We start from the raw sequence: 26,877 nt of genomic DNA, 5'->3' as shown, positions 1-26,877 counted from the left end.
AAGAAAAATGTTCAAAAGAAATTTGTAGAGAACTAAATTTCCTTTAACAGTCCGCGAGATCATATGTCTATCGTCAATGGTTTAGGCCCCAAAGACGCTGAAGCAACGAATTCGTCTTATTTTACCAGTGGTCAAGTTACGGAAAGTTAATTTATACCTAAACCGTAGAAGATATATATCTAATAAATATGTGACGGTGCAAAAAGGATTTTCGCTTAGAATTATCAATTTGCGTTCCACCTTATAATTTTACGTTTGCTGCGAATACGATTACAGAAACAAAAAAAGTGTAAGAAACTATAAAAAAATTAAATTTTCTATAAAAAAGTCCACAACACCATAATTCTATCTTCAACAGTTTAGGTATAAATAAACTTTCCAATACTTGACCACCGACAAAATGAAGCAAATTTTGGGGCCTAAATAGTTGGACACAGGCATATGGTCTCGCGGACTTTTTTGTAGAAAATTTAATTCTCTACAACTTCCTTCCTAACATTTTTTGTATCTGTAACCGTATTTGCAGCCTTTTGAAATAAATGAGGCAGAGTGCAAATTGGCAAAAGTTAATTTATTTTTTTTACGAATGGTTTACGATAAAAGTTTTGCATTTTGGTTGTCTTACTATTAAGATTTAATGCTCCATCTACCTGTAATTTTTGTTTGCTACGCGAAAAATTATAGGTGTTATTTTAATCAGGGACGTTGTGGCTGTAGGTTTTTCCCCGATCAGTTTCAAACCTTCAAAATGTTGGCGCCTTATGGAAGTGTCACAAGTTCCAACCCATCCAAACTATCCCTAAGGTTACCACCTCCTTTGTGGATTTTTCCAAGTGAAACAAATCATTAGGGACACTAATACACAACTCCCAACTTTGTGAAATAACATTATTTCAAGTACATTTTAATTACAAAACGTAAGTATATCTTTTAAACATTAAGTTAGAAATATATTTAATTTTTTACTAGAAAATACTGATATTTTAAATTTGTTGCTATATTACGTTAATTACGAATTGATATAAAATTTGGTGATAATTTATATATCATTTGCATCTGCTTATTCTATTTTATTTTCAAAAATTTGTATTAATTTAAAGCACAAAGACATTTTGTCTTGTCATCATTCCCTAACCTCACTTTACTGTCTAGAACAAAACATTGCAAAAATGCCTGCTGGAGGTGCATTATTCGGCAGTGCCGCTACGGGCCCCGGTTCAACTGGCGGTAACAAACACTTGGTTGAAGTACGGGCGGGCAAAATGAGTTTGAAAGGTAATTATCAAAACTCTTCAGTAAGCTCCCATAATCAAATTTTTGTTAGGTCGCATGGTGTACCCTGACAAACGCAAGGGTCTTCTCTACGTGTACCAAAGCGAGGACTCTTTGATGCACTTCTGTTGGCAAGATCGCACCAGCGGTATTGTTGAGGACGACCTCATAATCTTCCCTGATGATTGCGAATACATTAAAGTGCCCCAGTGCACCACTGGAAGAGTCTATTTGTTGAAATTTAAATCATCCAATCGCAAATTTTTCTTCTGGTTGCAAGTAGGGCGCCCCTTTTCTTAATTAATTAAATCACCAATTAAACCATAGGAGCCCCGCACTGATAAAGACGAAGACAACTGCAAGCGCATAAACGAGTTGTTGAACAACCCCTCAAGCGCGGTCCAGTCGTCGCAGTCCCCGGATCAGGACTTGCAGTCTCTGTTTAATAACATGTCGCAATCCCAACTCATGCAATTATTTGGAGGCGGCGTGGGCCAGATGGGGGGGCTGTCGAGTCTCTTGGGGACCATCAGGTAACGTATTTATAATTACGCTCAAACGCATAGTAAAAACTATGACACTTAGGGGCCCCAACAGCGGAAGTGCTCGTACTAACACTACCCCCGCTATAACTCACCGTACCACAGTCCCAAGCACCCCAACCACCAACACCACCACCACAGCCGTCAGCCAATCGCCGGCCACTCCGCAGACAACTACAGCCCCCACGACAGCCCCGGGCGCCCCCCGAGCCAACCGGTCGTCGGACTCACCATGCGGGCATAAAATTCAGTTATCAGACTTGCAGAATTTCCTGCAGGGGATTTCCCCAATTCAAGCTTCGTCTCAACAATCTGGTAATCAAAACAATTTTGAAGAAAAAGTGTAATAAAATATTTTTAGTTGATTTATCAACTGCTTTGACTGCTGAAGGACTGTCCGGGATTTTAAACAATCCGGGGGCTATTCAGGCCCTGCAAAATCATTTGCCGGCCGTTGAGGGTGACCCCCAAGACGCCTTGCGAGCAACATTGAATTCGCCCCAGTTCCAACAAGTGATAAACAAAAATTAATAAAATTTTGTTCTAATTATTTTTTCTAGGCCGTTTCCCAGTTTTCTAGTGCTTTAGAGTCGGGACAGTTGGGGCCGGTTGTGTCTCAATTGGCGGTTAATCCGGAGGCGGTGGCAGCGGCGGCGCAAGGAAACATGCAAGACTTTATGAAAGCCTTGGAAAAAACTGAAGGAAACTCGTCAAAGGAAGAGGATAAGGAGAAGAAAGGCGAGAAAAAAGAAGATAAGGATGATGATCACATGCAAACTGATTAACTAAATGTATTAAACTGAGTTTATTGAATAAAATTTAAAATGAGATTAGTTTTCGTCGGTTTGGAATTTTTTCAAGTCGGCGCAAAAAAGGACCTAAAAATTTGACTGCATTTTTTCACATAACTATTGACCACTTACTTACAGTGTGTGCCCAACCTGCCAGAGGGCCGTACAGCTCCCGAAAGTGGTCCCCAATGTCTTTATAAATCGTCGCTGTGACTTTTTTACGTTTCGGTAAATGTGGCATATAAAATTTTCTCGCAATTTGGTAAACATGCGTGTCGATAGGTATTGTCCCCAAGTGCCCCAAAGACATCAAGCAAATGCAGTCCGCCACCTTAGGGCCAATCCCAGTTAAAGTCATTAATTTACTCTTTGATTCCTCATAGGGCAGTTTTTTCAAATCGTCAAGCCATTTTTCGCCACCTTCCTGCATTATTATTTTCGCTGATTGATTTATGTACTTAGCCCTGTATCCAAACCCCTCCTTTTTTAAAACCGACTCGACCTTATCATCGGCTAAAGAATCAATTTTGGGGAATGAATAATACGTTTGATCTTCAAGCTCGCAAATTTTTTCCCCATAAAATTTTGCAAGTTTCTCAACCATTCCCGTGATGCGAGATATATTGTTGTTAGACGAGCAAATAAATGAGAATATATTCTCGACAAGATCTTGCTTAAGAATCCGAATGCCATAAAATTGGGACGCTGCTTTTTCAAAAATGGGGTCTTTGGAGGACCACTCGGCGAATTTTTCTTTCAAATCTAAGTTTAATTGGAAATAATTTGATAGAAGTTTATTGTAAAAGTCCTCGCTATTTTCTGAACCGTACACTTGGTATAAAATACAATCATCGGTTTGTTTTAAAACCCAAACATGGTCTGAAAAAACTCCAGTCCATTTTTTATCACCTTCGGCTTCTGTGAACTTCCATCTGGACAAGAATTGAAGAAAATTGAATTTGAACGGCTGCTCACCCTTACCTGAAGCTTTGGCCCCCATTCAACGTGCCCAAAAGCTGCAATTGTTCTTTCTGGCAAATCAACTTGAACCATGTTTGCTTCATTTTTGAGGTTAGTTTTTCAAAAAAAAAAATTAATCTCAAACAAATTAGCACGGAAAGTGAAATTATATCATGTTAAAAACAACTCAGATGAGCAATAATTAACAATTTTAGTTTATCTAAGTTACCATTTTAACAGTTTAAATTATTTTCCCGCGCGCTATTTTGGCTCCGAAAGTCGTGAAATCCGAAAGAAAGTACGTCCGTCAATTAATCAGAAACGGATAATTTTTACATTTATTAAATATGTACGGTTTTTGGCCGATTTGTTGAAACACAGTGTATATCATATTTTTTTTAATACAAGTTCCAAAGTTCTTAATTACAAGGTGTCTCAACATAATTTTGCGCCCGTAAAATGCAACCAGCAATACACCTTACATTTAAGGATTTCTCTAACTACTCAAATAAATAAGTAACTTGTAAAGCAAGTATCACTTGGAGATTTAGAACATCTTGGCAACAAAAGACGAAACAATGATGGGAATAAAGGAATTATTGGTTTGTTAAATATGTAAAATACAAAATACAACTCAAAAATCTTTTCTTTTTCATTTGACAATAAATAAAAAAAATAAAAAGCATAATTAAAAGGACTTACTGAAATAAAAAATAATTTACCATTAAATTTGTTGAAAATAATACAGACTGATCCAGAAATAGTTATTATAATTTTTGTAAGACAAATTTATTGCAAAGTAACCTTTTAATGCAGACTGGTTCTTTGGGTTCCTCATTTTCTTCCTGAAAACGCATACCAGTAACACACACTAACACGATTAACACGCACTAGCTAAATGAAATTGATTGAAACTTTTAAACCGCAAAATTCTGATTGTATTTGTAAAACGTCCGCGACAACAGTAAGTAACAACAAAATTATACAGCAATACAATAATTGTGTAATAATTTGGATAAAACGTCACCCACAAAAAATATAATTTGTAAGATAACGAAAAAAATCATTCATTGATTATTGTTACGACTGCGTCACTTAAAGTTTTTTTTAAGTAACTACCAGAAAAATATACAGGGAGGTGCATTTACAACTTTAAATTTGCACAAATATTCTATTTTGTAGAGATGACTTTTTTACCTTGTTAGACTCTTATTTGTTCTTATCTCCGTAAAAAGATGTCTTTATTTTTTGACAAACTGTAAAACTTTGAATCTCTTCCACATTACTTCTATTTTGGATTGCATTTTTTTTCGTTAGGCTAGCAATCTTAGGTGCAACACCCTGTTGTATACCTATTTTAATTTTTATTTATACAGAGTATAAATTAAAATAGAATGAATTTCGCAACTGCTCATTTATTACATATTTTGCTTCTTCTTTTAATGATCTTACTTACTCTCTGAAATGTGAAAAAAATTTAAGAACGATGTATAGAATTTTAATGATAAATACATTACGTGAAAAATAAAGCTGAATGATATTAAATAAGAAAACAATGTGTAAAAGTGAAATCGTATTATGAATGATTTTGGACTCTTGGACGTACGTCGTACTATTGTTATACAGAATGACATAGCATCAAAATTAAACAAAGATGACGTAAACAGACGTGCACTGCATTTTCAGAATAAAACTTTGGGAGCGTTTTTCACGCAAAATAAAAAGTTTAAATACTGAAATTTACATTTTTTTGTTAGAAATTAGAACTACGAAAATCACGACCGTTTTTCTTGCTGATAGTTAATATATACACTTCTTTTTTTTCATAATTTATTGAAATAAAATGTAAAAAATATACAAACGTTTTTATAGCGTGTGTTCAAAAATCTCATTTCGGATTGCTCATTGTATGCAAAGTACAAGAATGATACTTAGATTTTGTAATGCGCCCAATAGACATTTGCATGCTTAATTATACAAGAGTTAAAAACACCACCTTCAAGTGAAAAACACTTTCAGCTCGACTTTTCCACAAGCAGCATGGAGGCCCAAAGCCAGATTGTTGAATCGTTTAAGAATCAAACGATTTTTCTAACTGGGGGCTCAGGCTTCGTCGGGAAAGTGTTCCTAGCGAAACTGTTAACCGTTTGTCCCGAAGTGAATACAATTTACCTCCTTGTGCGCCCCAAACGAAACAAAACGCCGAGTGAACGACTTCGAGACATTTTTAGTTTTTCAGTAAGTATATAATTTTTCATTTCCTTTGAAGCAACTGTGTACCAGTGCTTCGAACCTCTCAAATCAAAATGGCCAAACTTCCAAGAAAAAATCAAACTGATAATTGGAGACTGCGAAAAAATCGGCCTGGACATTGCGGCACAAGACCGGGAAATTTTGAAACGTGAAGTGACGATATTTTTACACGCGGCGGCGAATGTTAAGTTTGACCAGAGTTTGAAACTCGCCACTTATGCCAACGTTCGAGCCATGAGGGAGGTTTTGGCCTTGGTCAAGGAAATGACTCGATTGAAGGTAACAATCAAATTGGGCAAAAATTCAATTTTATGAAAAAAATTGTAGGCTTTTACTTATGTGTCCACGGTGTATTCAAACTGTCCTCATTCTCACATTGGGGAGGATTTCTACGAGTCTGGAATGAAAGCAGAAAGTTTATTAACGCTTGTTGAAAGTGTCGACGAGAGTGTTTTAGATGCGATGACCCCGAGGTAATTTTTTTGGGATTTTTGGGTCGCACTGTATTTCCATTTTCAGTTTGTTGAAAACGTGGCCCAACACTTACGTTTTCACCAAGTGTATTAGCGAGGATTTACTCAAGAGAGAAGCGGGTGATTTACCGGTGGCAGTTGTCCGACCTTGCATAAGTAGCTTAAAACACTAGCATGGCATACAATATTTTTTCTATTCATTTTTAGTTATGCCAACTGCGAGAGAACCAGTTCCAGCGTGGAGTGATAATTTTTACGGCATTATAGGCATCTGTGTTGGGGTTCTGGCAGGGGTGATAAAGGTCATGCCTGGTAAACCAGCTAATCCCCTGCATGTTATACCCTGTGACTATGTGGTTAATTTAATTATGGCTAGTGTTTGGGATTTATTGCAACCAAAGTAAGGGCTTAGACGATGTTATTGTTTGTCGATATTTGGGTTTTAGATCCACTGTGAAGGAAAATAAAATTGCCATTTATAATCACGTTCCTCCACCCGAAAATACTTGTACTCTTGGTGCCTATACCACTGTTTTATATATATTTTTTATTTTTATCGTTTTAATTTAGGTCACTTAGTGGCTACCATTAACAAAATAAAATGGGTCTACCCCTTTAGCGACATGGCTTACTGGTTTCCCTTATTTACAATGGTCACTTGTAGATACTGGTACGCTATCCGTGCTTTCTTTCAGCACACATTACTCGCATACTTTGCCGATGTTATTCTAACATGTCTGGGTAGAAAGCCAATGTTGGTACTAACACATTATGTTAAAAATATTAAATGCTTTTTTACAGAGCGGTGCAACAAACACGCAAAATTAGTAAACTGGTAATCCTCTTGTCTTATTTTACTTTAAACACATGGACGTTTGATTTTCATAATGTTGAAGCTTTATGGGATAGGTTGAGTGAAAAAGATAAGAAGTTGTTCAGATTTGAGCTTAAATCTTTGAATTGGGATGATTTTTGGAAACTATCAATCAAACATGGACGGCAGTATTTGTTAAAAGAAAAGTTGGAAGATTTACCTTATGGGAGGAAAAAAGTTAGAGTACTTGCCGTTATCCATTACGCTACTTGTGCTTTGTTGTTGTATTTAAGTTACAAGATTTTACAATTTGTATTCGGCTTTATGTTTTAATTTAATCTCTAATTTAAGTGGAATGTTTTCAGTAAATAAATAATTCAAATTAAGTGAAAAATACACTGGAGTCCGTATATAACGAAATGAATCAGGCTTTAAATGTGATGCAATTTTCCGTTTATAACGGACTTTTCACCGAATTTTGAGAAATTCATTAAGGTTCCAAGGGGTGTTTGTCCAAACAAGTTTTTTTACAATCGAAGGCTTAATCGAAGGGCTTAATATCCTGCAAAAATAAAGAAAATTACAGGATATAAAGGGGGTGAAAGAAAATCATTTTGCATTACTTGAATATGAGAATAAAAAATGTAGAAATTAAATGCAGTTAAGTTTTAATTTGTAATAGAAACACGTTAGAATGGTCAGGAGATGTTCTACAAATGTGATATGCAAGTCAGCGTAACAGCTTATTGATGTTTTTTTAATGATTTAATAATTTTCCTGGAAATGGTGCTAGCTTCATGCGCGCAGCGATTGTCTGGTCGACTGTAATGTTCATGGTGCCTGCACCATTTTGGTGCTGTCGAAGTCACCGACGTCACAGCCGATGTCAATCGTTCGCCTAACCTCAAAGTTGTGTCAAACGTGTCATCCGGTGTTGTACTCCCAATATTGCATCATTTGCACTTTTGACGAAAAGCGTGTATAAAAATGGTCCTCGATTTAGACCTCTTTCGTACCGACAAAGGGGGCAACCCTGACAAGATCCGCGAAAGTCAGAAGAAACGTTTCAAAGATGTGACTTTAGTGGACAAAGTGGTGGAAGCTGACACCACATGGAGACAACTAAGACACAAAGCCGACAATTTGAACAAATTCAAAAACCTGTCCAGCAAAGAAATCGGCGACAAAATGAAGAAGAAGGAACCTCAAGGCGACGCCAACGACCCGGTACCGGATTCTTTGGTGGTCCAACTCGAGAATCTCACCGCCGAGTTGCTCAAACCCTTGACGGTGAATCAAATCAAAAAGGTGGGTTTTTATAATTTGTAGTGATGGTTAGTACTTAACAAAATTTAAGGTGCGTGTTTTAATTGACGAAGCAATGGTGAAAAACGACGCAGAGCTGCTCAGAACAGAGAAGGAAAGAAGTGCAGCGTTGAAGGAAATCGGGAATCTGCTCCACGACTCGGTTGTGATAAGCGACGATGAAGACAATAATAAAGTGGAAAGGACTTTTGGCGACTGCGAATTTAGGAAAAAATATTCGCACGTGGACTTGATTCATATGATTGATGGGGTTGACACCGAACGAGGAGCCACCATTTCTGGAGGACGGGGGTACTTTTTGACCGGTCCGGCCCTGTTTTTGGAACACGCACTTATCCAGTTGGCGTTACGCATGTTGCACAAGAAGGGGTATAAGCCCCTGTACACCCCCTTCTTCATGCGGAAAGAGGTATTTTCATCTATTATACAGGGTAACGAAAAGATGGAGACAACAGGGAACCAGAGATTCCGTAGCTCAAAATAGAGCCATTTAACCCAAGTTGCACCGTTTAAAAATAACGAAAATATTTTCGATTTTCTTTAATAATTTCTTTGGTACATTTGGTACAAGTAAACCACATATTTGTGGTCCGTTTTTTGTTTCGTTTTTATAAAGTACTTACCTATCAACAATTTAACACATTTTAGGACACTTTGTTACACGATATCCAAGCACTGTAGTTCTTTTTTTACTCGAAAGACCTACTATTTATTAATATATTTTTTATCTTTTAAAATGTTTGTATTGGCTACGGAAATCTAAAAATTAGGATACGAAATAACAAATAAAACGTTCCCGTTGTCGATAGTTCCGTTAATGTCGCCAGAGAGCGCAGTTACCGTCTAATAAGTTTTCAGAGCAATTAATTTTAAAGAATGGTTGTAATGCTAGAGCATTAAATTTTCAATATTAAGAAAACATAATGCAAAAAATTTATCGGGGTCATAATTCTTTACAACTTTCTCCTTAACGTTTTTCTTCTATCTTTAACCGCATTCGCAGCGTTTTCAAACAACAAAACGCAGCTTAACATTTCAAGTCGAATTTCAAAAAATCTTTCAATTTTTGCCCAACATAACTAATTAAAATCTACAGTCGTTTTTGAAAAAATAATAATTTTATTTATAATTGTCAAATAATTACATGCATTTTTAAATTTAATTTAAATTAATAATTAATTAATTATTTAATTTTTAATTAATGTCATTTTAATGATATCTGAAATTTTGACACATGTACTCCTAGCATCACCCCTAGCATGTACTTAAATTATTTTTTCGGAAACCGACATGCATAGCCGACATGAAAGTAATGCTTTTCTGACACAAATGCGGCAGGAAAATTGAATTTCCCTGACTAATCAGGTGAAGTCATGTCGGTACTTTACCTGACTCATAATTAGGAACACTATTTTGATTTTCAATTCGGGAAATTCCGTTTGCACCGTTGTCTATTGAGATACTAATAGTTGTTTGAACTTTCTGGTCGATTTTTATTACAATTATTAAATTCTTTCGCTTTCCGAAAAAGTAGTATACATAAACACGTTAAGAAAGTGGCTTCACATGATTCGACAGATTGAAATACTCGGCCGAAAGGCCTCGTTATGTAGAGCATCACTTACCTGACTTGTTGTGTAATATACTATTTTTATTTCAAAACCAAGACATACAAAATTTTATAAGATATAAAGATTGTTTAAAAATAATGTACCTTTCGAATAAAAAAAGAATTACATCATTCGAATAATGCACAACAAAAATACGTTAATTTTGGTATTGGTAAGTACTTTACAGTAACAAAAAAACAAAAGAAATAGCATCAAAACATGTGTTTTTAATGGCACATTAAAAGGTATCTATAAAATACGAAAATAATTTGTAAACTTTGGCGCCTTCAACTTTTAAACGCTAACTTGGCATAGAGGTCTTTTATTTCTTTATTTTGATCTGGAGAATCTCTGGTTTTCTTTTCTCCTCATCTTTTCGTTATACACCCTTTATTATAACGAATGTTTACATTTGTAATTATTTCAGATAATGCAAGAGGTGGCGCAGCTGTCGCAATTCGACGAAGAGTTGTATAAAGTGATCGGCAAAGGCTCGGAAAAAGCCGAAGACAAGGAAATCGAGGAAAAGTACCTAATCGCCACCTCCGAGCAACCAATCGCAGCATTCCATCGTGACGAGTGGATTTCCGAGAGCGCCCTCCCAATCAAATACGCGGGACTGTCTACGTGTTTCCGCCAGGAGGTAGGTTCCCACGGACGAGACACTCGAGGCATTTTCCGAGTCCACCAATTCGAAAAAGTCGAACAGTTTGTCCTGACTTCGCCGTTTGACAACAAATCGTGGGAAATGATGGACGAGATGATAAACAACGCTGAGGAGTTTTGCAAAGCCTTGGAAATCCCCTATCGGATCGTTAATATAGTTTCGGGGGCCCTGAACAACGCAGCGGCTAAGAAACTGGACCTGGAGGCGTGGTTCCCTGCCTCGGGGGCTTTCCGCGAGCTGGTATCTTGTAGTAACTGTCTCGACTATCAAGCAAGGAGGCTGTTGGTGCGCTACGGTCAGACGAAAAAAATGAACGCGGCGACTGATTACGTCCACATGTTGAACGCAACAATGTGTGCCACCACGAGGGTCATTTGTGCGATTTTGGAGGTGCACCAGACGGAGACAGGGGTCACGGTGCCCTCAGTGTTGAAAGACTTCCTCCCAGAAGAGTACCGGGAGGAAATCCCCTTTGTTAAACCGGCCCCGATCGAAGTCGAAGCGACTAAAAAGAGCAAAAAACAGAAAGAGGGAATGAAGAAAGGAGGTGGGGAAGAATAAATTGCATTTTCCGTTTGTAATTTATTAATATCACGAATAAAAATTATTTTATAAAAACTCGAGTATTTGGCTTAACGGGAATGTTAAAATTCTAGATTGCTAAGTTCTTTTTCCGCGTATGTGAGGTCTTTCAACCGCATCATTTTTTTGTATTCTTTGTACTTTTCTTGGACTTCAATAAAGTGCTGCAAAAGCTTGGCAAAGTCGATATTTTTTTTAAACTGCTGGGCTGAGTTTGGCTGAATTGTTGCCCTACAAAAAATAATTAATACCTCACTCAAAACGCAATTAGTACCAACTTGTCGTCGCAATGTAAATGTAAGCTTGGTATACAACTCAGACGTATTTTAAGAGTCTGAAAGGCATCTGTTTGCGGTAACAACATTAATAAGCCGTACAAGGCCTGGATCAGGTTTTTATCACATGGGACTTGTAATAATTCTAATCTCAAATCTAAAAATGATTTTAATTACATAAAATGATTGATTAGTTATTACTACGGATATCTAAAGGTTAGGAGAAAAACGGCGTACAAATAAAACGTTTCCGTCTTTGATAGTTCCATTACCGTTTTCAGAGCAATGTATTTAATGAATTTGAAAATAATATATAACGGTAAACACATACACGACAGTATAACGCTCGAAGCGCCCTCATTTTTACTCCACCGTACTAATTCTTTGGGTGCAGATTTTGTATATCGTTTCGTCTCCTAAGCCATAGTTCTTCGTAGTTATTACGTACACGCAAAAATTGGTGATTCAATCAATTGGACTAGTTTATCAATTTCCATTAAAAAATCGACGGTAACTTCCAAGTTACCACTGTGAAAGTTAAGGAATGATTGATTTGTTATCACCGATAAACTACTTTTAGTGTAAAAGGATACAATAGCCTAATTAAGTCACAAACGTGAGCATAACTCTGCGTCAAAAGACACAAAGCGACGGTTGCAACAGGATTATAAGACCACGTTTCATACAAACAACAAAACAATGAACAGCTTTCCTAAAAAAAAACATCGCTGATTTAAACATAAACAAAATTACAAGTAACACACTTCTGTTTTTAATTCTTTTAATCGATTTCTCATATCGTACAGTTCCGACGATGTTAATAAAATCATGTTGAGGTGTTCCACCATCAGTCGTGTGAATTTTAGATTTGGTTCATTAAGTAAAATGTGGGCTAAGTTGCGGTAGATTTCTTCGGCGTTAAGTAACACACAGAGTTGTCTGAAAAAATAATTAACAAATTTTTAAGTAAAAAAATGAGAGTAATTTTGGTGGATGTTGCAAATTTTAAGACAAAAACAAACAAAAAAATTGACTCCATCGTTGGCTCTAGTAAATCAATTAATTTACCTAATAATAAAAGAACCTCGTTCGTCTAAAAGCCTCTTCTCCGTGTTAAATGCCTGTAAAAGACTTATCAAAAATTTGTTATAGTACGGATTAGTCTCGCATCCTAGATGCTTCATGGTCCCATCATCGGGACTGGTTTTTTTCGTAACAGGCGACGAAATCACTTCCGCAATCACGACTAGACACTGTTGTACCACTTGATCGGCTTCATCCGCCAAAGTGCGTTGGAGAGCCGGAAAAAGAACATCAATGTGATTCACCATCTGGAATCACCCTCATATAAACAAAAAATAGCGCAAAACAAACGAATTACTTCGTCTGGCAATTTTGTATACAAATCGTGTATCCACTTTAATACTGCTACTTTGGTTTGAATTGAGTTATGCATCATGTATTGGGTTAAAACGTCCACCACCGATTGCAGATCGAGTTGGCTGAGGTTTGCCTCACCTGAAACGTCAAATTTACCGCAAATTCCCAAATTTTGTATCATACCAGTGGTGGTTCGTCCCCCGCTATCGTCACCGTGAACGGCAATTAGTTTCATGAGAGTGAAATTGACCGCCGTGGCTGTTTCCTTAATGTCTGTCACTGTATTAAGGAAAATTCAATTAGAATCAAGCCCACTCGATTGGGTGAAATTGCGGAGCGGACCGCAGACTAAACAACAGTTCCGCAATTTCTCCCTTTGTGCACTCTTGATTAAAATAAAATAAATGAAAATAAAAAAATGTGAAGGATACTTCTCCGTGATTCCGTGTCGTATGCCAGGCAGGGCAACACTGCGGTGAAAATCCCCGACATGTATGGTAACATCGCGGGGCCCGATAATTGCACAAATTCTTTGATCCAAGTAATCGCTGTGAACTAAAGAAAAATGAGAAAAAATGCAAAGCGAGATTTGGGAAATTACTTGGACTAAGTCGTCGTTTTTCTCTTGGGCATGATTTATGAGTATGTTGATCATGGCCGGAAAATTCACCTTGGAGGGATCTGATTTTATGTTTCGTAAAAATTCGTTCAGAGTTGTTTCGCACATTTTTTTCACTTCTAGATTCGTGTCTGCTAGAATACGGAAAAGTCCGTCAAGAATCTCCGGTAAATAGAAAAGTAGATCAATATCAGGGACCATGTCAAGGACCGAAATCCAGGAAATGACGAACTGGCGCGCAAAAGTTGCTTTCGTGTAAATTCGTTCGCGCAATAAAGGCATGAAACCTTCCAAGTCGAAATTTGAACTCTCAGTAACAATATCCTAAAATTAATTCGAGTTAAAATTGAACAATGTGGGGGCAAATTATTACTTTCAGTAGCCTATCAAGCAATTCTGACGCATTTTTCACGTGTTGATCGGGATCCGTTGCAATTTTACTCAAAGCGTTAAAGATAGCAGAAAAGTGGGGCAAAACCGCCCCTCGAGACACCTTCACAACGTTATACAAAGACTCACACGCATAATACCTAACTCTCAAGTCCTGATCAGACAAACACCCCAAAATCGGTTTAATCAACTCATCGGTGTAATTGCTCGTATCCTTAAAACCCAAGTAAATAATTAACAACACACGACCCTAATTTACTTTTCCCAGAGCGATCGCCGTCGCTGCCAACCCAATAAGCCCCCCTTTGCGGGCATGGGGGTTCTGTGACGACGCGAAATCCTGACCCAACACCTTCAACAACCTCCGAATCTGACTCGTGTTATTCAAGTTCGCAAATTCCTTCACCATTCTATAAAAAATTAAATGAAAGGGCGAAATGAGTGGGCAGGGTACCAACTTTTCTATTTCCAGTGCAGCGGTTTTGCGCTTTTCGTACAACTTGTCGTGGAGGGCGCGCACGCAAGCTGCACTAAGAGGGGCGTAGTCTTTTTCAGACATCTTGCACTGTTTAAGGGGGCTCACGGCTAACCTCACTTGCACATTTTGACAGGTGTCATGTAGTTTGAGGTTACATAATTGTCAAAGGGTGAGGTTAGACAAGTGTTTTTTGGGAAGTTTTTGGAAAATTTGACATAAATGGGTTCCAAGAATTTGCTGCTGGGCCACTTGAAGGTGATTTTGGGAAATCATGTCGAATCGGATATTGTCGAGTAAGCATTTTCCTTACTTGGGCTTTTGGGTTTTACATTTGTGATTTCGTGAATGCAGTTACATAAATAGTATAAAAAACAAGGAGGATTTAGATGAATTTATGGAAAATATAATTGATAAGAACAATACCGGTCATGTTACATCGTACGAGGGGATTTGTAATATTTTATTTGGTAGTAATAAGGCCTCAAAAAAAAGTCATTCTGAGGCTATGGTGGCTTCCAAAAGTCAGGAAAAAAATAATAAGGCAATGAAGCAAAAAGGCAAGAAACGCTTCAGTGATATAAACGCATTCCAAGAGAAGAAAAAACAACAGGAAGGTCACAATTTGATTAAATCATTAGCTAGAAATGTACTTATTTTTTTATCAGGTAGGACAATGTGTGACTGTGAAGGTCAGGAGCACGAATTTATGAATAATTGTTTGAATTGTGGACGAATTCATTGTTATGAGGAAGGTCCAGGGCCTTGCTTTTTCTGCAATGAACCAGTAAGTTTAGTTGCCATCAAATTGCCAAACTATTTTTTCTCCAATCAGGTTACTTTAATGGGCGAAGAGAATTACGTAGACTTGTCATCTTCACGCAAAAGCAGGAAAAGTGCTTCCGTCACAAAGTAAATATTAATTTCGAGAAAAATTTCTTTTGATTCAAAATTTTAGACATAAAGAAAACACAGTTTTTGATGACGATAACGACTACTTTAAAACCGACTCAAATCAGAACAAACAAGACAAACGCACCTTGGTTGTAGCTCTTGACTTTGCGACCCGGCGAGTAATTGAAAGCACGGCTGAAGATGTGCGAATCAAGGAGAAACTTCACGAAGACATTAAAAAACATCTCGCTAATGTCGAGAAATTGTACCGGAAATTGCAAAAAGAATCGGAAGTTACTATAGCGCCTGTATGTTTTTATTTCTATAACTTAGTTTTATTCACTCTTATTTGAAAGGATAATAACGATTTGGTCGATTTGTTGGTACAAATGAGACACAAAAAGCCGGTCGGTGTTGAAGATTTAGGTCCGGAAGATAGTAAAGCCCACATTATCGATTATGGGAAGGTTTATGACGAGGAGGTTATCGCAAATACCGACCATGGGCTGTGCCTGAGTATGCACCAACCGTATGCTAGTCTTCTGGTAGCGGGAGTCAAAAAGTTAGTTGCAAAAAATTAACGAAAAAATCGGAAAATTGGTTTTTAGACACGAAGGCAGGACGTGGAAAACCAATCACAGGGGGCGCCTTTGGATAGCAGCGGCTGCTAAAGTACCAGACGAGGATGAAATTTCCGCGTTAGAAACATTTTATCGCCACTATTACAACGGTAGTCACTCGGCTTCGCCTCGGGGAACTTTATCAATGCTTTATTTCCAGACCAGTCATTAAAATTTCCACGAGACTATCCAACGAGTTGCCTTCTCGGCTGTGTTTTCGTGGAAGATTGTTTGGACCAGGAAACTTACCGAAAACGTTTCCCGAACGGCGAGAGTAACAGTCCATACGTCTTAATTTGCTCAAATCCCGTCATTTTGCCAATTTTTTACCCAATCCTCGGCAAACATAAAATATGTAAGTGTTCCGAGACACGAGAGCTTTTTTCCTAATTGCTGGTTTCAGATCCGTTAGATAAGGAGTTGCACAATTGCGCCAAATTATCACTCCGACATGCGAACTACTTCGATTGAAAAAACAAATAGATTCTTATGTTTATTGCACTTTTTGTTTGTTTACAAAAATATAATAAATTACAACTATACAATAAATTAATTTACATTTTACTGTCTTTTTCTTCGCCCCCGGAAAATGATGTTACCCAGTTGGCTACGAAAACTGGTTTACGAATCCTTCTCCCTGATTTTATCCTTGATGTTTGGGAAAAACGCCTCGATGGGCAGAATTGGGTCGTCGGTAGCTATCGTGAAATAATTCGGGATTCTTCGACTCGTGGGGGCCACCGATTTGAATGTATTGTAGTCGTTTTTAGCCGACGAAGTCAAATCGGAGACTCGCGCCGAGTATAAATTAGCATCGATTTTGGAAATGTCACCAACAGTAGTTGTATCCACCTCTAGACTGTCCTCAGTGACTTTGCTTCTCTCAGTTGTTGACTCCGCATCGTCATACTCAAAAGTACTCTCCTCAACTTCATTCTCCTCCGTTGTTGTCACTTTCTCAGTTGTGGTTTCGGTATTATTTTTGTATTTCCCGTAAATGCGACTCTTTAAACTGATCATTGGGGGTCGCTTCCTGTTGAAAAGATTCGGTTTGATTGACACTTTTGGTGTCGATGTTGTGGCGGCAGTGGTCGACTTGTAACGTCCAAAAGGCCGTAGCCTTGTATTAACACTTTTCACATTTTTCTCAGTAATTATCGCAGCGTTTGTGTCCTCAGTTGTCCCAGAATGCCTGGGGTCTTTAGGAACAAACCTGGATCGCACCGGTTCGGTACTTTCCTCTTCATTGTTGGCAGTGGTTGAAGTTGTAGGTCTGCGCAACCTACTTGGAAGCCTAATCCTGGGATTATCAGTTGATCTGTGTGGCTCAGGAGTCGTTGTGGTTGTGCTGTACTGACTCAGCTTTTGCCTGTAGTCTTTGACACTAAACCTGGGTCTGTTCGAATTGTCAAATTTAAGCGGACGTCCTCTAATCCTGTTCGGACTTTGAGTCGTTGTTGTTGTTGTTGTTGTCGTTGGCGCTGGTGTTGTTGTTTCTTCAACACTGGCCAGAGAAGTCGAATCGACTTCATTCTCAGGAACAACCAAGTTTGTTGTAGGCGCTTTCTCAGTTGTTGTAATCACAATAAACGGTCTTATGGTCTCATACCTGACTTTTTTGGGAGGCTCTGTGATGTAGTGCCGCCCAGGCAATTCCAATTCAACCGTTTCAGCCTTTGGATTATCTTCAATTTCTTCACTTTTTTCAGACGCTACCGCTTCAGACTCAGACGATCTGTCGTAAGTTTCTTCAGAGACTGGTGGCGTTGTTTCCACTCTTAAGGGCCTTATTCTCTTTCTTATTGATTCATAACTTGTATTTTCACCATTTCTGGTCCTGTACCTGTTTCTCCCTCGACTAGGTTTCGTAGTGACATCGCTAGTCTCACTTGGTGGTGTTGTTGTTCTGTATCTACTCGGTCGTCTTATTCTGACCGGTCTTTCGGTTTCAACCGACTGTGAATAAGCTTCGTTTTCTTGTGTCCTTTGGGAATCATAATTTTCAATAACTTCAGGTTGTTCTGTCGTTGTTGTTGTCGTTGTACGTCTGGATTCAGGTCTGCGCCTTCTGTGTGGCCTCACACGTTGTGGTTCTTTCGTTGTGGTCACAACTTCTTCATGTGGTGTCGTTATATCGTTTGAAATTTCGTCGGAAGGTGGCGGATTTGCAAAAACAGGCTTTCCAAAAACGGGATAATGTGTTGAAACTTCTTTCACATTGTAATCGTTGGGACTAGGTGTTGTGTAGGCTTTTTCTCGTTGTAATTTCGATAATTTTGTGAAAATTGTTGATACCTCGCTTTGGGTGGGTGAAGTCGGGATAATTCCGCTTTGCCCATCAGGTTTGTAAGGCGTCGGTAGAAAAACGGGAACTTCTGGAGTGATTTCGGGACGTCTCTTAGGTTGACTAGGTTTTCTCGTTCGGATTGGTCGTTGGGACGGTGGTTCCTCCCATTTACCCTCAGTCACCTCATATACAGGTTTCGATGGTACTGTAGGCTGTCTCACTCCCGAAAAATCGTACTCGACGTATTGCCCATCAAACCCAGGTGGTACATTATTGTGAAACTCTTGAATCTTCTCTCTAGTGACTTGAACTTGAACTGGATCATTGCCCTTCTGGAACTGGAAGGGTGGTGGTACTTGCAGAACAACATTTTCCTGAACTTTTCCCTTTTCTTTCACTTTTTCAGTCCCGGCCTCCTTATTGCGGTAAATCTGAGGCGGCGGTACCAAATTCCGGGTGAAATCCTCCTGAGTGTTGAACTGATAATTAACGTCATTACTTTGGGGGTGTTTTGAGAAGATAAAAGCCGGGATTGCCGGATTGTTGTACTGTTGGAAGACGCTTTCGCTGGTGGGGGGCAAAGCAAACCGATTGGCGAACTCAATGTGGGCGTGGGGCTGGTTTATCGAATAGTGATTGGCGCCCGGAAGGCCCAAGTCTATTGTTTCACGTGTCCGGATGTTACTGGTCGGTGTTTTAAAATGGGTGTAGGTGCCTGGAAACCCTGGTCAAGGTTCTAAATACTGGAAATTGAAGGAAACTCACCGGAAGTTGCCGAGGCTGTAAAAATATCATCCCGGTAGTTGTTTGTTGATGTTTGTATCCGGATTGGTTTGATGTTTCGTTTGCTGCTGGGTGATATTTGTATAAAGGGTTTGATGGAAGTTGCAAGGGGCTTGATATGGCCGATCTGGCTGGGGCGGGTGTGAATTACGGCACCCAGGGGGATGTGGGGGCCGTGGGAGTCGTAATTGGGGAGAGTAAAGTAGGGGTTGTGTTGGGGGTGCTTCTGGTGCGGAATTTTTCGTCCTAAATGTTTTTAAACAATTTTTTTATTAATTTTAGGTCAAGGATAAATAGAAATCTCTGGTATAATTTTTTAATTGTAATGAGCGTATGAATGGATGTACCATAAACATATGGTAAAACGCGTTTTCTAAATCATGTAAAATTTCAAACGAATAATTGGAGGATACATTTCTAATTTTCTCTTGTTAACACCGTCCATTCTTCTCTACTTTTGCAATTTGTGAGATATTAAATTGAGTGCATTAAGGTGAATTATTATTTACAAAAAAAACATTGAAACACAAATTTCTTGTTATACAGATACTTTTTAAGTGAGTTCTTTTCAGAATCGATTTTTTGAAATAGAAGTTATATCCTTACCAAAAAATTTTAATTGTTTATTTGCTAACTGATATTTCAATTAAATTATAATTAGTTAAATCGCTGAGATAATTAAGATAATGACTTTCATTTGAAAAGAGCCCCAGGATGCGAAACGTTTGTTAGGAATTTTTGAAGGTTAATAACATTTTAAGCGAGACATAAAGGAAATTTTTGGCTACATTTTTTGTCGCGATTTGTGAATAACAATTTAAAAAATTAGAGTAATTAATCGCTTGAAGAGGTTTATTTCCACAAGATTGAGTTATTTAGTTCAAGTAGTCAGTCATTAATATTAAATAATAGAGTTATTAACCATACATGGGACAGCAGTGGACGAGATATGTCTATCCATTTTCCAAACAGAATGATTGTTACAAAAAAAAGAAATTATTTTTAATTTTTATAACTGTTTTATAAATTTATATACTCTACTTTAATGAATTTGAATAAAAAAAACGTAATAATTTCTTTTGTACTGAACTCAAACAATAAATCTATTTATTAGTGATTTAATTAGGAGAAAAACAAAACTATCATTAACCTTTTTTTGAGAGCATTTGAAAGTGAAATGTGAAACATCGAACAGAATTGAGTTTTGTAATTAATTTTTGAAACTCTCATAGTTGATAGACACTTGTGTACAATTCATTGATAAGGTCTGAGAAAACCTCTGCATTATTTAAACGCGGGAGAATGTTTTTGATCTTTCGATATAAATATTCAAAGTAGTCAACTTGTCAGTATTTGAAAGAGAGATATTAATCAATAACGCATTTTGGTGGTTTTGATTTAGAAATGCTGGCACAAAAAACTATTTCCGGTTAATTAAAATAACAAAAAAACTAAAATGTGTGTTTCTCTTGACTCTGATATGGCCACTTTCATACTTTTCAAACTCTGATTTCTTAATTCACATTGATTTTTTTACCAACCTGGAAATTTATTCCCCTCAAATGTGGGCTTGTTCGCCGGTTTCGGCGACCCCCGGAACGGCTTCTGCTCCGGCCCTGCGCTGGCAGTCGGAGGCAGGGCCGTATTAGTCGGTGGCGGAGTCGAAAAAACCTCATACTTGTAAATATCGCTACTATCCGACTTAAACTCATAATACCCCGGTCGTCGGGTCCCAACAATGGGTTTCCACCCATCGGCCGTCATGGACACAGTATCCTGAAACACCCATGTGACCATCCAGTACGAAAATGAAATCATTTCAAACCCACCTGTCTAATCTGAGCATCTGTGTAAAACACCAGATGGAACACACAGACGACTAGAGCTGTAATCAATAAAAATTTGATTTTTCGCTGAATAATTGCCTGGCGGCCAAATGCCGGAGTGCTTCATGCCCTGATAGTTAAATGTTTGACAAAATTGTGATTCTAAAATACTTTCTCGTGGAATTTTGTCGATTGGAGTTTCTCCGTTATTAGGCCGCATAATTGATGTTCTAGTGTATTGTTAATTTTTAAGTCTCACCTGGCAGTGGTTTCCATCTCACCGGTGGCATTTTGCAGCTACAAAAGAATTAAAGGAAAAAATTAATAACTGAAGAAATTTTCTTGTATTGTTATTCCAGCATTGCTGGTTCTAAATAGTTGCACGCAAGACTACTTTAAATACATTCAATACATATCAATTAGGTGCCAACTTTCAAACGTTGTACTACGAATTAGGTGCCAGGTGGTGTTTTAATTGTTAGCATTGTTTATTGTTGATAGAAATTAAAAAGATTTCTCTGACTGCGCTTCAATTTACTTTTAATAAATTTTTACAGTTGTGCCTAATAATAATTAAAGTCCTGTTTGATCACAATCACTGGTTCAAGGGTAAAATCCCATTTTTGCTAAATTTCTTCCTTGTTTATTTACATATTACACAACTGAATTTCTTAACAACTCCCATTGTCTTTACAAGAATAGATACAATAGACCACTATCTGACATCCTTCCGTTTTGAATATTTCTCTGTTACTTTTGGTTAAAATTTGGAAACTTATTAAAAATGATTTGCATTTCTTGTGAATAAATTTAATGGATTTCTTCCCATCGTCTCTCAAATTAAATCAAGGAAAACGACATTGCGAACAAGTGTGAAAGCAGAACCGAATTGCGAATCTGTGCTACAAATAATTCTCGAGTTTAATTAATAACAGAAGTGTTATGCAATAACTAGAAGGGGCTGGTATAGAAAATTTCTTGTTTTCTGTTTTTTAGTCAAGATTAAGAAATATCCATTGATTTTTATTACGATTTATTTCATGTTTACTTGTTCAACATTTGTCTCTGTGTCAGCGAATGTGATGAATTAATTTGGTCAAGGTGAATTAAAAAGATGATTATTGTAAGAGGTTCTGATGCAAGGATTAATTTTCAGCAGCAAAATGTAAAGAGTCGAACTAAACATTAATAAAAATCAGTGTCAAAACGAAATTTCAATTTCAAGTTCGTGGACATGAACTTGTTTTGCTAATGCGAACGAATATTTATCGAATTACGTAACTCAGGTATTTTTAATTGACTTTAAATTTATTACATTTCTGTTTACTTTTGGGCACCCGAGGCCTGAAATTTTCACTTTATTTCTAATTAACTCTAAATATCCGTGTACCTGTCAATAGATAAGCTACAAGAAAGACCATTTCTCAGATTTAGAGTGGCATGTGAAAATTTTTGCAATTTATGTACACTTTAAGAAAGAGTGAACCAAAAATGGAGAAACTTTCCAGGAGGCACTTTTTGCCAAACAGCGACCCGAATTTTAGCTTTTTGCAAAAGTCTTCTTGATATTGTAATTTTTTAATCAGCAAGTTTTTAAATCAATTTAAATTTCCAGTTCGTGCGCATTAAGTTGGCACGCATTACGATCTCCTGTTTAACAATCGGTGCATGATGTTTGGCTGGCCGTGTAAGACGTTTTTTCGTTGGGAAAACTTGAATCTCAATTAATTTACGTCGAAAAGCAGTAATTTAGCTGAATTTCACATACTGTGTGAATCTCTTACGTAACGAAGCGATTTACGCAACAATGATCGATATCAATTCTTCTAATTATTATAATGTGTTGTGTAACACTGCACTGAAATTTTCTTGGACTTTCATTTTTTTCGCATTTCATAATGAAAATATGCAAGTGTACCGTACGATCGCAGGGCTTCCTGGTCGACAGCTGAGAACCGTGCGAAAGGAAGCGATTATTGGATCGGTTCATCGGATTTTAAATGGATTATAAAGCTATTACAAAACGCCGCTTCAAATAGATTAATTACTTGACTGGCGTTAATTGGAAGATGCAACGGTTCTTGCAGCCAATTTTTGGCATCTACTGTTAGACCATCACTTGTTTTCTAGGTCTCCAAAACAAGATTTAATAAGTAATTAACAAAAAACACAAAATTTTCGTCATTATTTATTCATTTATCATGAGCTTTTACTTTCGTTAAAATGTTTTTTTTTTCTGGTTTAGACCTGTCATCCAGTTTCATATGCAGATTTCTAATTTTCGGTTTAGATTTTTTTCCTTAAATTAATTTGACTTTCTCTGCGTTTCAAATGCACTTGATAATTAGCGCTGTGTCAAAAATTCCAAAACAACCGCGAATTATTAACTGTTATTGTCTGAAATGAACATTTTGAAATTTTCACACGATACATAACATGAGTGTTTTTCTACATGAATTTCTTTGCATGTTACATCAGTTTAGATGAAATTACTCTCTAAACAAGTAATGAAATATGTTGTTCTGGCAGTTTTGTACAAGAGAAATAATGTTATGCTACTTGCCCTTTCGTTTATTTATTCATTAAACCTTTTCGAGATTTCATCAACTCCTAAAGGAAATGAAAGTAAGCAATTCATTGCTATACTAAACAGGTTATGAGTTTATGCATTCTGTTACGCATATTTACATCATGTGACGGAAACATAAAGTAATTTTATTGCTGGATCCATTATTAAGATGTTTGGAAAAAATTAATTGTTCTACCAATTATCTCAGCGCCTCCACCATTTTTAACCAAAGGTTTCCTAACACATGCCGCTGAATACTGTTTCAGTTAATTACGAAAATTTAATTTAAAATTAAAAATTAGTAGCTTAAGGCTTTTTTACCTATTCTGTTAGATCGTTTTTTATTACTTTTTTTGATAACATATTGCTTTGTCACAGGAACATTTCTTGTTGAAATGGACCTCTAAAGAGTCATTATTCTTGAAATTTTTATTAGGCTTTACTGTAAAGCAGAAATTCTATTTTTTAAAAAGATTAAAAATTGACGAAAATAATGCAACCTGACACCGAAATTTTCAAAATAATTTTAGTATGTAAAGATTTTTCAAAATACACGATTCGGTTTATAATAAACAAATTTTGCGATAGAAGAGGTTTTTTTTGTTGTGGATTTAAAATGGGAGAGGATAATCATTTAAAATAAAGTAGTAATTCATTGGCTCCTAAAATTTAGACGATAACATAGAACTGTTGAACAATTTTTCAAAAGTATTTTTCTAGTTTTTGATAATTTAGAAAATGGTCTGATACTGCGAACATATAAATTTTCTTGGTCAAACAAGACCAAGAATTTTTAATTTCCACTGTCTAATTTTAATATTGTTAAAGTCTTTAATAATTAAAACTTGTCTGAATCATTTTTTAGAGCAATTTTCATTCACAAGATTTTTTGTCCCGTCCTTCATGTGTAAACAAAAAATAAATTAATCAGAGGTCGTTATACATTCATTGCCTTGTATTTCTTATTCTTGGTTTTAAAAGTTTCAAGTTCTACCTTTTACTTCAAAAATAACTGTTGGAATGAGTGCCCTTTAAATTAACAAAATTTTATAACGATTGTTCAACGATAAAAGTGTGAGGTCTTTTTTGTGTCCTGTCCGTCATCACTTTGTATTTCTTTTTCTTGTTCGTATTTAAAATTTTACAAATATGACTCTGATTCTGGGTTGCAAACAGTTTGACTGTACTAAGTTTCTATAGAGAAAAATTTACTTCTACTTATACTGTTCATAAAAACTGAAAATATAATCTAAAAATTTGTGCAAAGTGTTCCGTTAGTTGAATTTTAAATGTGTGAATAAATTATAACAAAAAAAAACTAGCCTGAAAACAAAAAAATGCGTTTTGAAATCCAATTTTTTTAATATTTTTAGTTCACTTATTATTAATTAATTAATTAATAAGATTGTCAAGTCGTGCCAAATTTATTAATGCGAGTATACTGCGTCCAAGCTAATTATGTAGGAATGCAGGAATTTAAAAATGAGGTATTAATTACAAAAAACATTAGCTCCAGCAACTTAAATTACTATAGAAAAAGGTGTTTTGGTCGTATTTTTGTTATAATCTATTTCAAAACGCTTTGAATTCTTAACTAGAAACTTACAAATTTAACCTTAGCTTTGTCTATCTAACAGCAGTAACAGCAATTTTAAACAAATTTTAAAGTTAAAGTTTTTCATTAATTGAAGATTATTTTATATTTCTGTCTATGGGCCTCGTATATTTCATACTAGGTGCTGCTTAAATAAAATAAAGGCTCCACATAAAGAAACATTATTTCTGTGTTATTTTAAAAATTGAAATTTTTGCATTTCCTTTTTAATTTATTTAGCTTTTTTTTGTTTGTTAATTGCTATCAATGTCTCCAAATACCAGAGTTAGTAGTTAAAATTACAAGTCAAACCAGTCTGAAATTTTTGCTTTTTTATTCAAGTTTAAAGATTCCAATCTTCCAAATCTCTCAACATTGCGTTTTTATGCATTTAAGGTTCAATTGCTTAAATATTTAATGTAGCGTCTATTTGTTCAGTGAATCGTGAAGCATAAAGTTGGAATAAGAACAAGGATTTCTACTTGTTGAACTTACAGGATACTAATTACATTGAATGCTATTTTTTTATTTATTTTTGCAGAATTTTTAAAAATACAGATTCCTACCTAATTAATTAATTATGGCTTACAACTGCGATTAATTATAATACATAAATGATTTCCAGCGTTAATAAGAGACTAATTTGAATAGGTTCCATTTGTAATTTTTTGGCAATAAAATTCCGAATCTTAGTTTGGGTTAACTTTCAATTTAAATACACTTTCATGAATAAATAAATAAAAAGTAGACGATTTAATTAATTATGCAGCGTGGGAAGAATTAGGTCTGTCTTAAATTGTTGTCACAAACATTTGAACCAAAACATTAAAAAAATTGTTTGATCACACTCTGTGAAGAAAATAATGACAATATCATGGCCAGGAAACGCACTACGCACACTAACATAATTCTCTAGTTTTCTCTTTACACATGTTACGTGCCGTTAAAAATACATAATCTTCATGAGTGAAAAACTTACCTGTGAAAAAACTAAACCGCAAATTGAAAAACCACTCGCTTCTCTTAACCGGAAACTGTTCCGCTTTGGCGCGAAATCTCGGTCTTGAAAATGCTCAAGACGAAGACTACACACTTTGCAATCGCGATGAGCGAACTGCTGTCTATCAAAGCCGGGCTTCTGGTACAGTGGAGGCCCCTCCTCTCGTGGCACGCGCCAGAGCCCCCCGACTTTCACACGTGCGATTCCCTTTTCATCCCGAAACCGCTTTTAGAAACCCGCCATCAAGCTAATTAGTCGACAGTGAAATTATCGCCGGCCGTATGGCGCGGGGGAAAGCCCCCGAAATCGATCCGGTCTCGATATTTTGACATTGTTGGATAAATACGGTGCGTAATGACAGTGCACCGAACTCGTAATAACAGCTCATTGTGTGCAAGAAGAAGAAGAAAGTAGGCCTTCGAGCAAAATCTAGAACGACGATCCACTTGCCAAGTCTGATCAAGTATTCCAAACGCGAGCCAAGGGCCGACCACGAAAACTAATTTCACTTTCGGGGGCTGAGGAATTGATTAGGGATGTGGACCGGATTTCGGGCCCGGAAGAAAGCTGCTCGTTTTGTAAACAGAGATTTCCGGTCGTTGATCTTCATTTGGCTCAATAGGTTCAGGAAGATGTAATTTCAGTGTTACCGAATTCTTCAGATTCTTTCAAATCAATTTATGAGACGATCTCAAAGATATTTCTTTTAAATGTATCACGACGTCGAAATATGAAACAGCAAAGAAATTAAGAAAATTCGAAACTCTGTATGTATACAACATTTTTTCTGGTACTGTCACAGTCAGTCAAAGTCATCTCGTGATTCATGAAATGTAACTCAACTGTCAAAAACGTTTACTTAACATTTCAATTTT

General features: G+C 36.6%; 7 protein-coding genes across 11 annotated transcripts; 4 read left to right on the top strand and 3 right to left on the bottom strand.

The window, feature by feature from the left end:
* Positions 1–759: 759 nt before the first annotated feature.
* LOC656614 (proteasomal ubiquitin receptor ADRM1) lies at positions 760–2,644 on the top strand. Its single transcript, XM_963130.4, has 7 exons — positions 760–917; positions 1,153–1,275; positions 1,325–1,551; positions 1,600–1,805; positions 1,858–2,129; positions 2,176–2,327; positions 2,375–2,644. The coding sequence occupies exons 2-7, from the start codon at positions 1,170–1,172 to the stop codon at positions 2,597–2,599; spliced, it is 1,188 nt and encodes a 395-aa protein (XP_968223.2). The 5' UTR covers positions 760–917; positions 1,153–1,169; the 3' UTR covers positions 2,600–2,644.
* Positions 2,605–3,845, bottom strand: Ogg1 (8-oxoguanine DNA glycosylase). Of its 2 annotated transcripts, none has more exons than XM_008197354.3 (3): positions 3,587–3,845; positions 2,738–3,537; positions 2,605–2,692 (listed from the first exon to the last, which is right to left on the bottom strand). In XM_008197354.3, the coding sequence occupies exons 1-3, from the start codon at positions 3,667–3,669 to the stop codon at positions 2,634–2,636; spliced, it is 942 nt and encodes a 313-aa protein (XP_008195576.2). In that variant the 5' UTR covers positions 3,670–3,845; the 3' UTR covers positions 2,605–2,633. The 2 variants fall into 2 exon arrangements, with proteins under 2 accessions (XP_008195576.2, XP_968299.2); XM_963206.4 differs by having other exon boundaries at positions 2,742–3,537; positions 3,587–3,843.
* Positions 3,846–5,556: 1,711 nt separating this feature from the next.
* LOC656776 (fatty acyl-CoA reductase wat) lies at positions 5,557–7,501 on the top strand. The gene is made up of 8 exons (XM_015982182.2): positions 5,557–5,803; positions 5,849–6,097; positions 6,146–6,291; positions 6,338–6,447; positions 6,499–6,691; positions 6,738–6,808; positions 6,862–7,045; positions 7,093–7,501. Exons 1-8 carry the CDS (start codon positions 5,606–5,608, stop codon positions 7,436–7,438), a joined length of 1,497 nt encoding a protein of 498 aa, XP_015837668.2. The 5' UTR covers positions 5,557–5,605; the 3' UTR covers positions 7,439–7,501.
* Positions 7,502–7,974: 473 nt separating this feature from the next.
* Positions 7,975–11,475, top strand: SerRS (Seryl-tRNA synthetase). The gene is made up of 3 exons (XM_963367.5): positions 7,975–8,413; positions 8,463–8,840; positions 10,469–11,475. Exons 1-3 carry the CDS (start codon positions 8,093–8,095, stop codon positions 11,267–11,269), a joined length of 1,500 nt encoding a protein of 499 aa, XP_968460.2. The 5' UTR covers positions 7,975–8,092; the 3' UTR covers positions 11,270–11,475.
* On the bottom strand, positions 11,276–14,548 carry LOC656955 (uncharacterized protein). 3 transcript variants are annotated; one of them, XM_008197356.3, is made up of 13 exons: positions 14,413–14,548; positions 14,214–14,364; positions 13,938–14,168; positions 13,547–13,888; positions 13,377–13,500; positions 13,129–13,224; positions 12,947–13,083; positions 12,634–12,896; positions 12,330–12,504; positions 12,159–12,277; positions 12,014–12,093; positions 11,569–11,722; positions 11,276–11,521 (listed from the first exon to the last, which is right to left on the bottom strand). In XM_008197356.3, exons 1-13 carry the CDS (start codon positions 14,511–14,513, stop codon positions 11,353–11,355), a joined length of 2,142 nt encoding a protein of 713 aa, XP_008195578.1. In that variant the 5' UTR covers positions 14,514–14,548; the 3' UTR covers positions 11,276–11,352. The 3 variants fall into 3 exon arrangements, with proteins under 3 accessions (XP_008195578.1, XP_064211825.1, XP_064211824.1); XM_064355755.1 differs by having other exon boundaries at positions 13,129–13,218; XM_064355754.1 differs by having other exon boundaries at positions 12,947–13,218.
* A 37-nt stretch (positions 14,549–14,585) lies between these two features.
* On the top strand, positions 14,586–16,505 carry LOC657037 (uncharacterized protein). The gene is made up of 9 exons (XM_008197358.3): positions 14,586–14,725; positions 14,784–15,046; positions 15,098–15,216; positions 15,265–15,341; positions 15,388–15,631; positions 15,680–15,885; positions 15,932–16,053; positions 16,104–16,298; positions 16,347–16,505. Exons 1-9 carry the CDS (start codon positions 14,652–14,654, stop codon positions 16,412–16,414), a joined length of 1,368 nt encoding a protein of 455 aa, XP_008195580.2. The 5' UTR covers positions 14,586–14,651; the 3' UTR covers positions 16,415–16,505.
* Positions 16,424–26,764, bottom strand: LOC103313620 (proteoglycan 4). Of its 2 annotated transcripts, none has more exons than XM_008197359.3 (6): positions 25,982–26,764; positions 21,099–21,136; positions 20,843–20,898; positions 20,555–20,789; positions 18,996–19,259; positions 16,424–18,954 (listed from the first exon to the last, which is right to left on the bottom strand). In XM_008197359.3, the coding sequence occupies exons 2-6, from the start codon at positions 21,127–21,129 to the stop codon at positions 16,565–16,567; spliced, it is 2,976 nt and encodes a 991-aa protein (XP_008195581.2). In that variant the 5' UTR covers positions 21,130–21,136; positions 25,982–26,764; the 3' UTR covers positions 16,424–16,564. The 2 variants fall into 2 exon arrangements, with proteins under 2 accessions (XP_008195581.2, XP_008195582.2); XM_008197360.3 differs by having other exon boundaries at positions 16,424–18,945; positions 25,982–26,752.
* Positions 26,765–26,877: the final 113 nt, after the last annotated feature.

The sequence above is a fragment of the Tribolium castaneum genome, chromosome 3 (genome assembly GCF_031307605.1).
Source record: "Tribolium castaneum strain GA2 chromosome 3, icTriCast1.1, whole genome shotgun sequence".
NCBI classification, from domain to species: domain Eukaryota; kingdom Metazoa; phylum Arthropoda; class Insecta; order Coleoptera; family Tenebrionidae; genus Tribolium; species Tribolium castaneum.
Note: the sequence above shows the minus strand (reverse complement) of the source record. Positions and strands in the feature narration are given on the sequence as shown.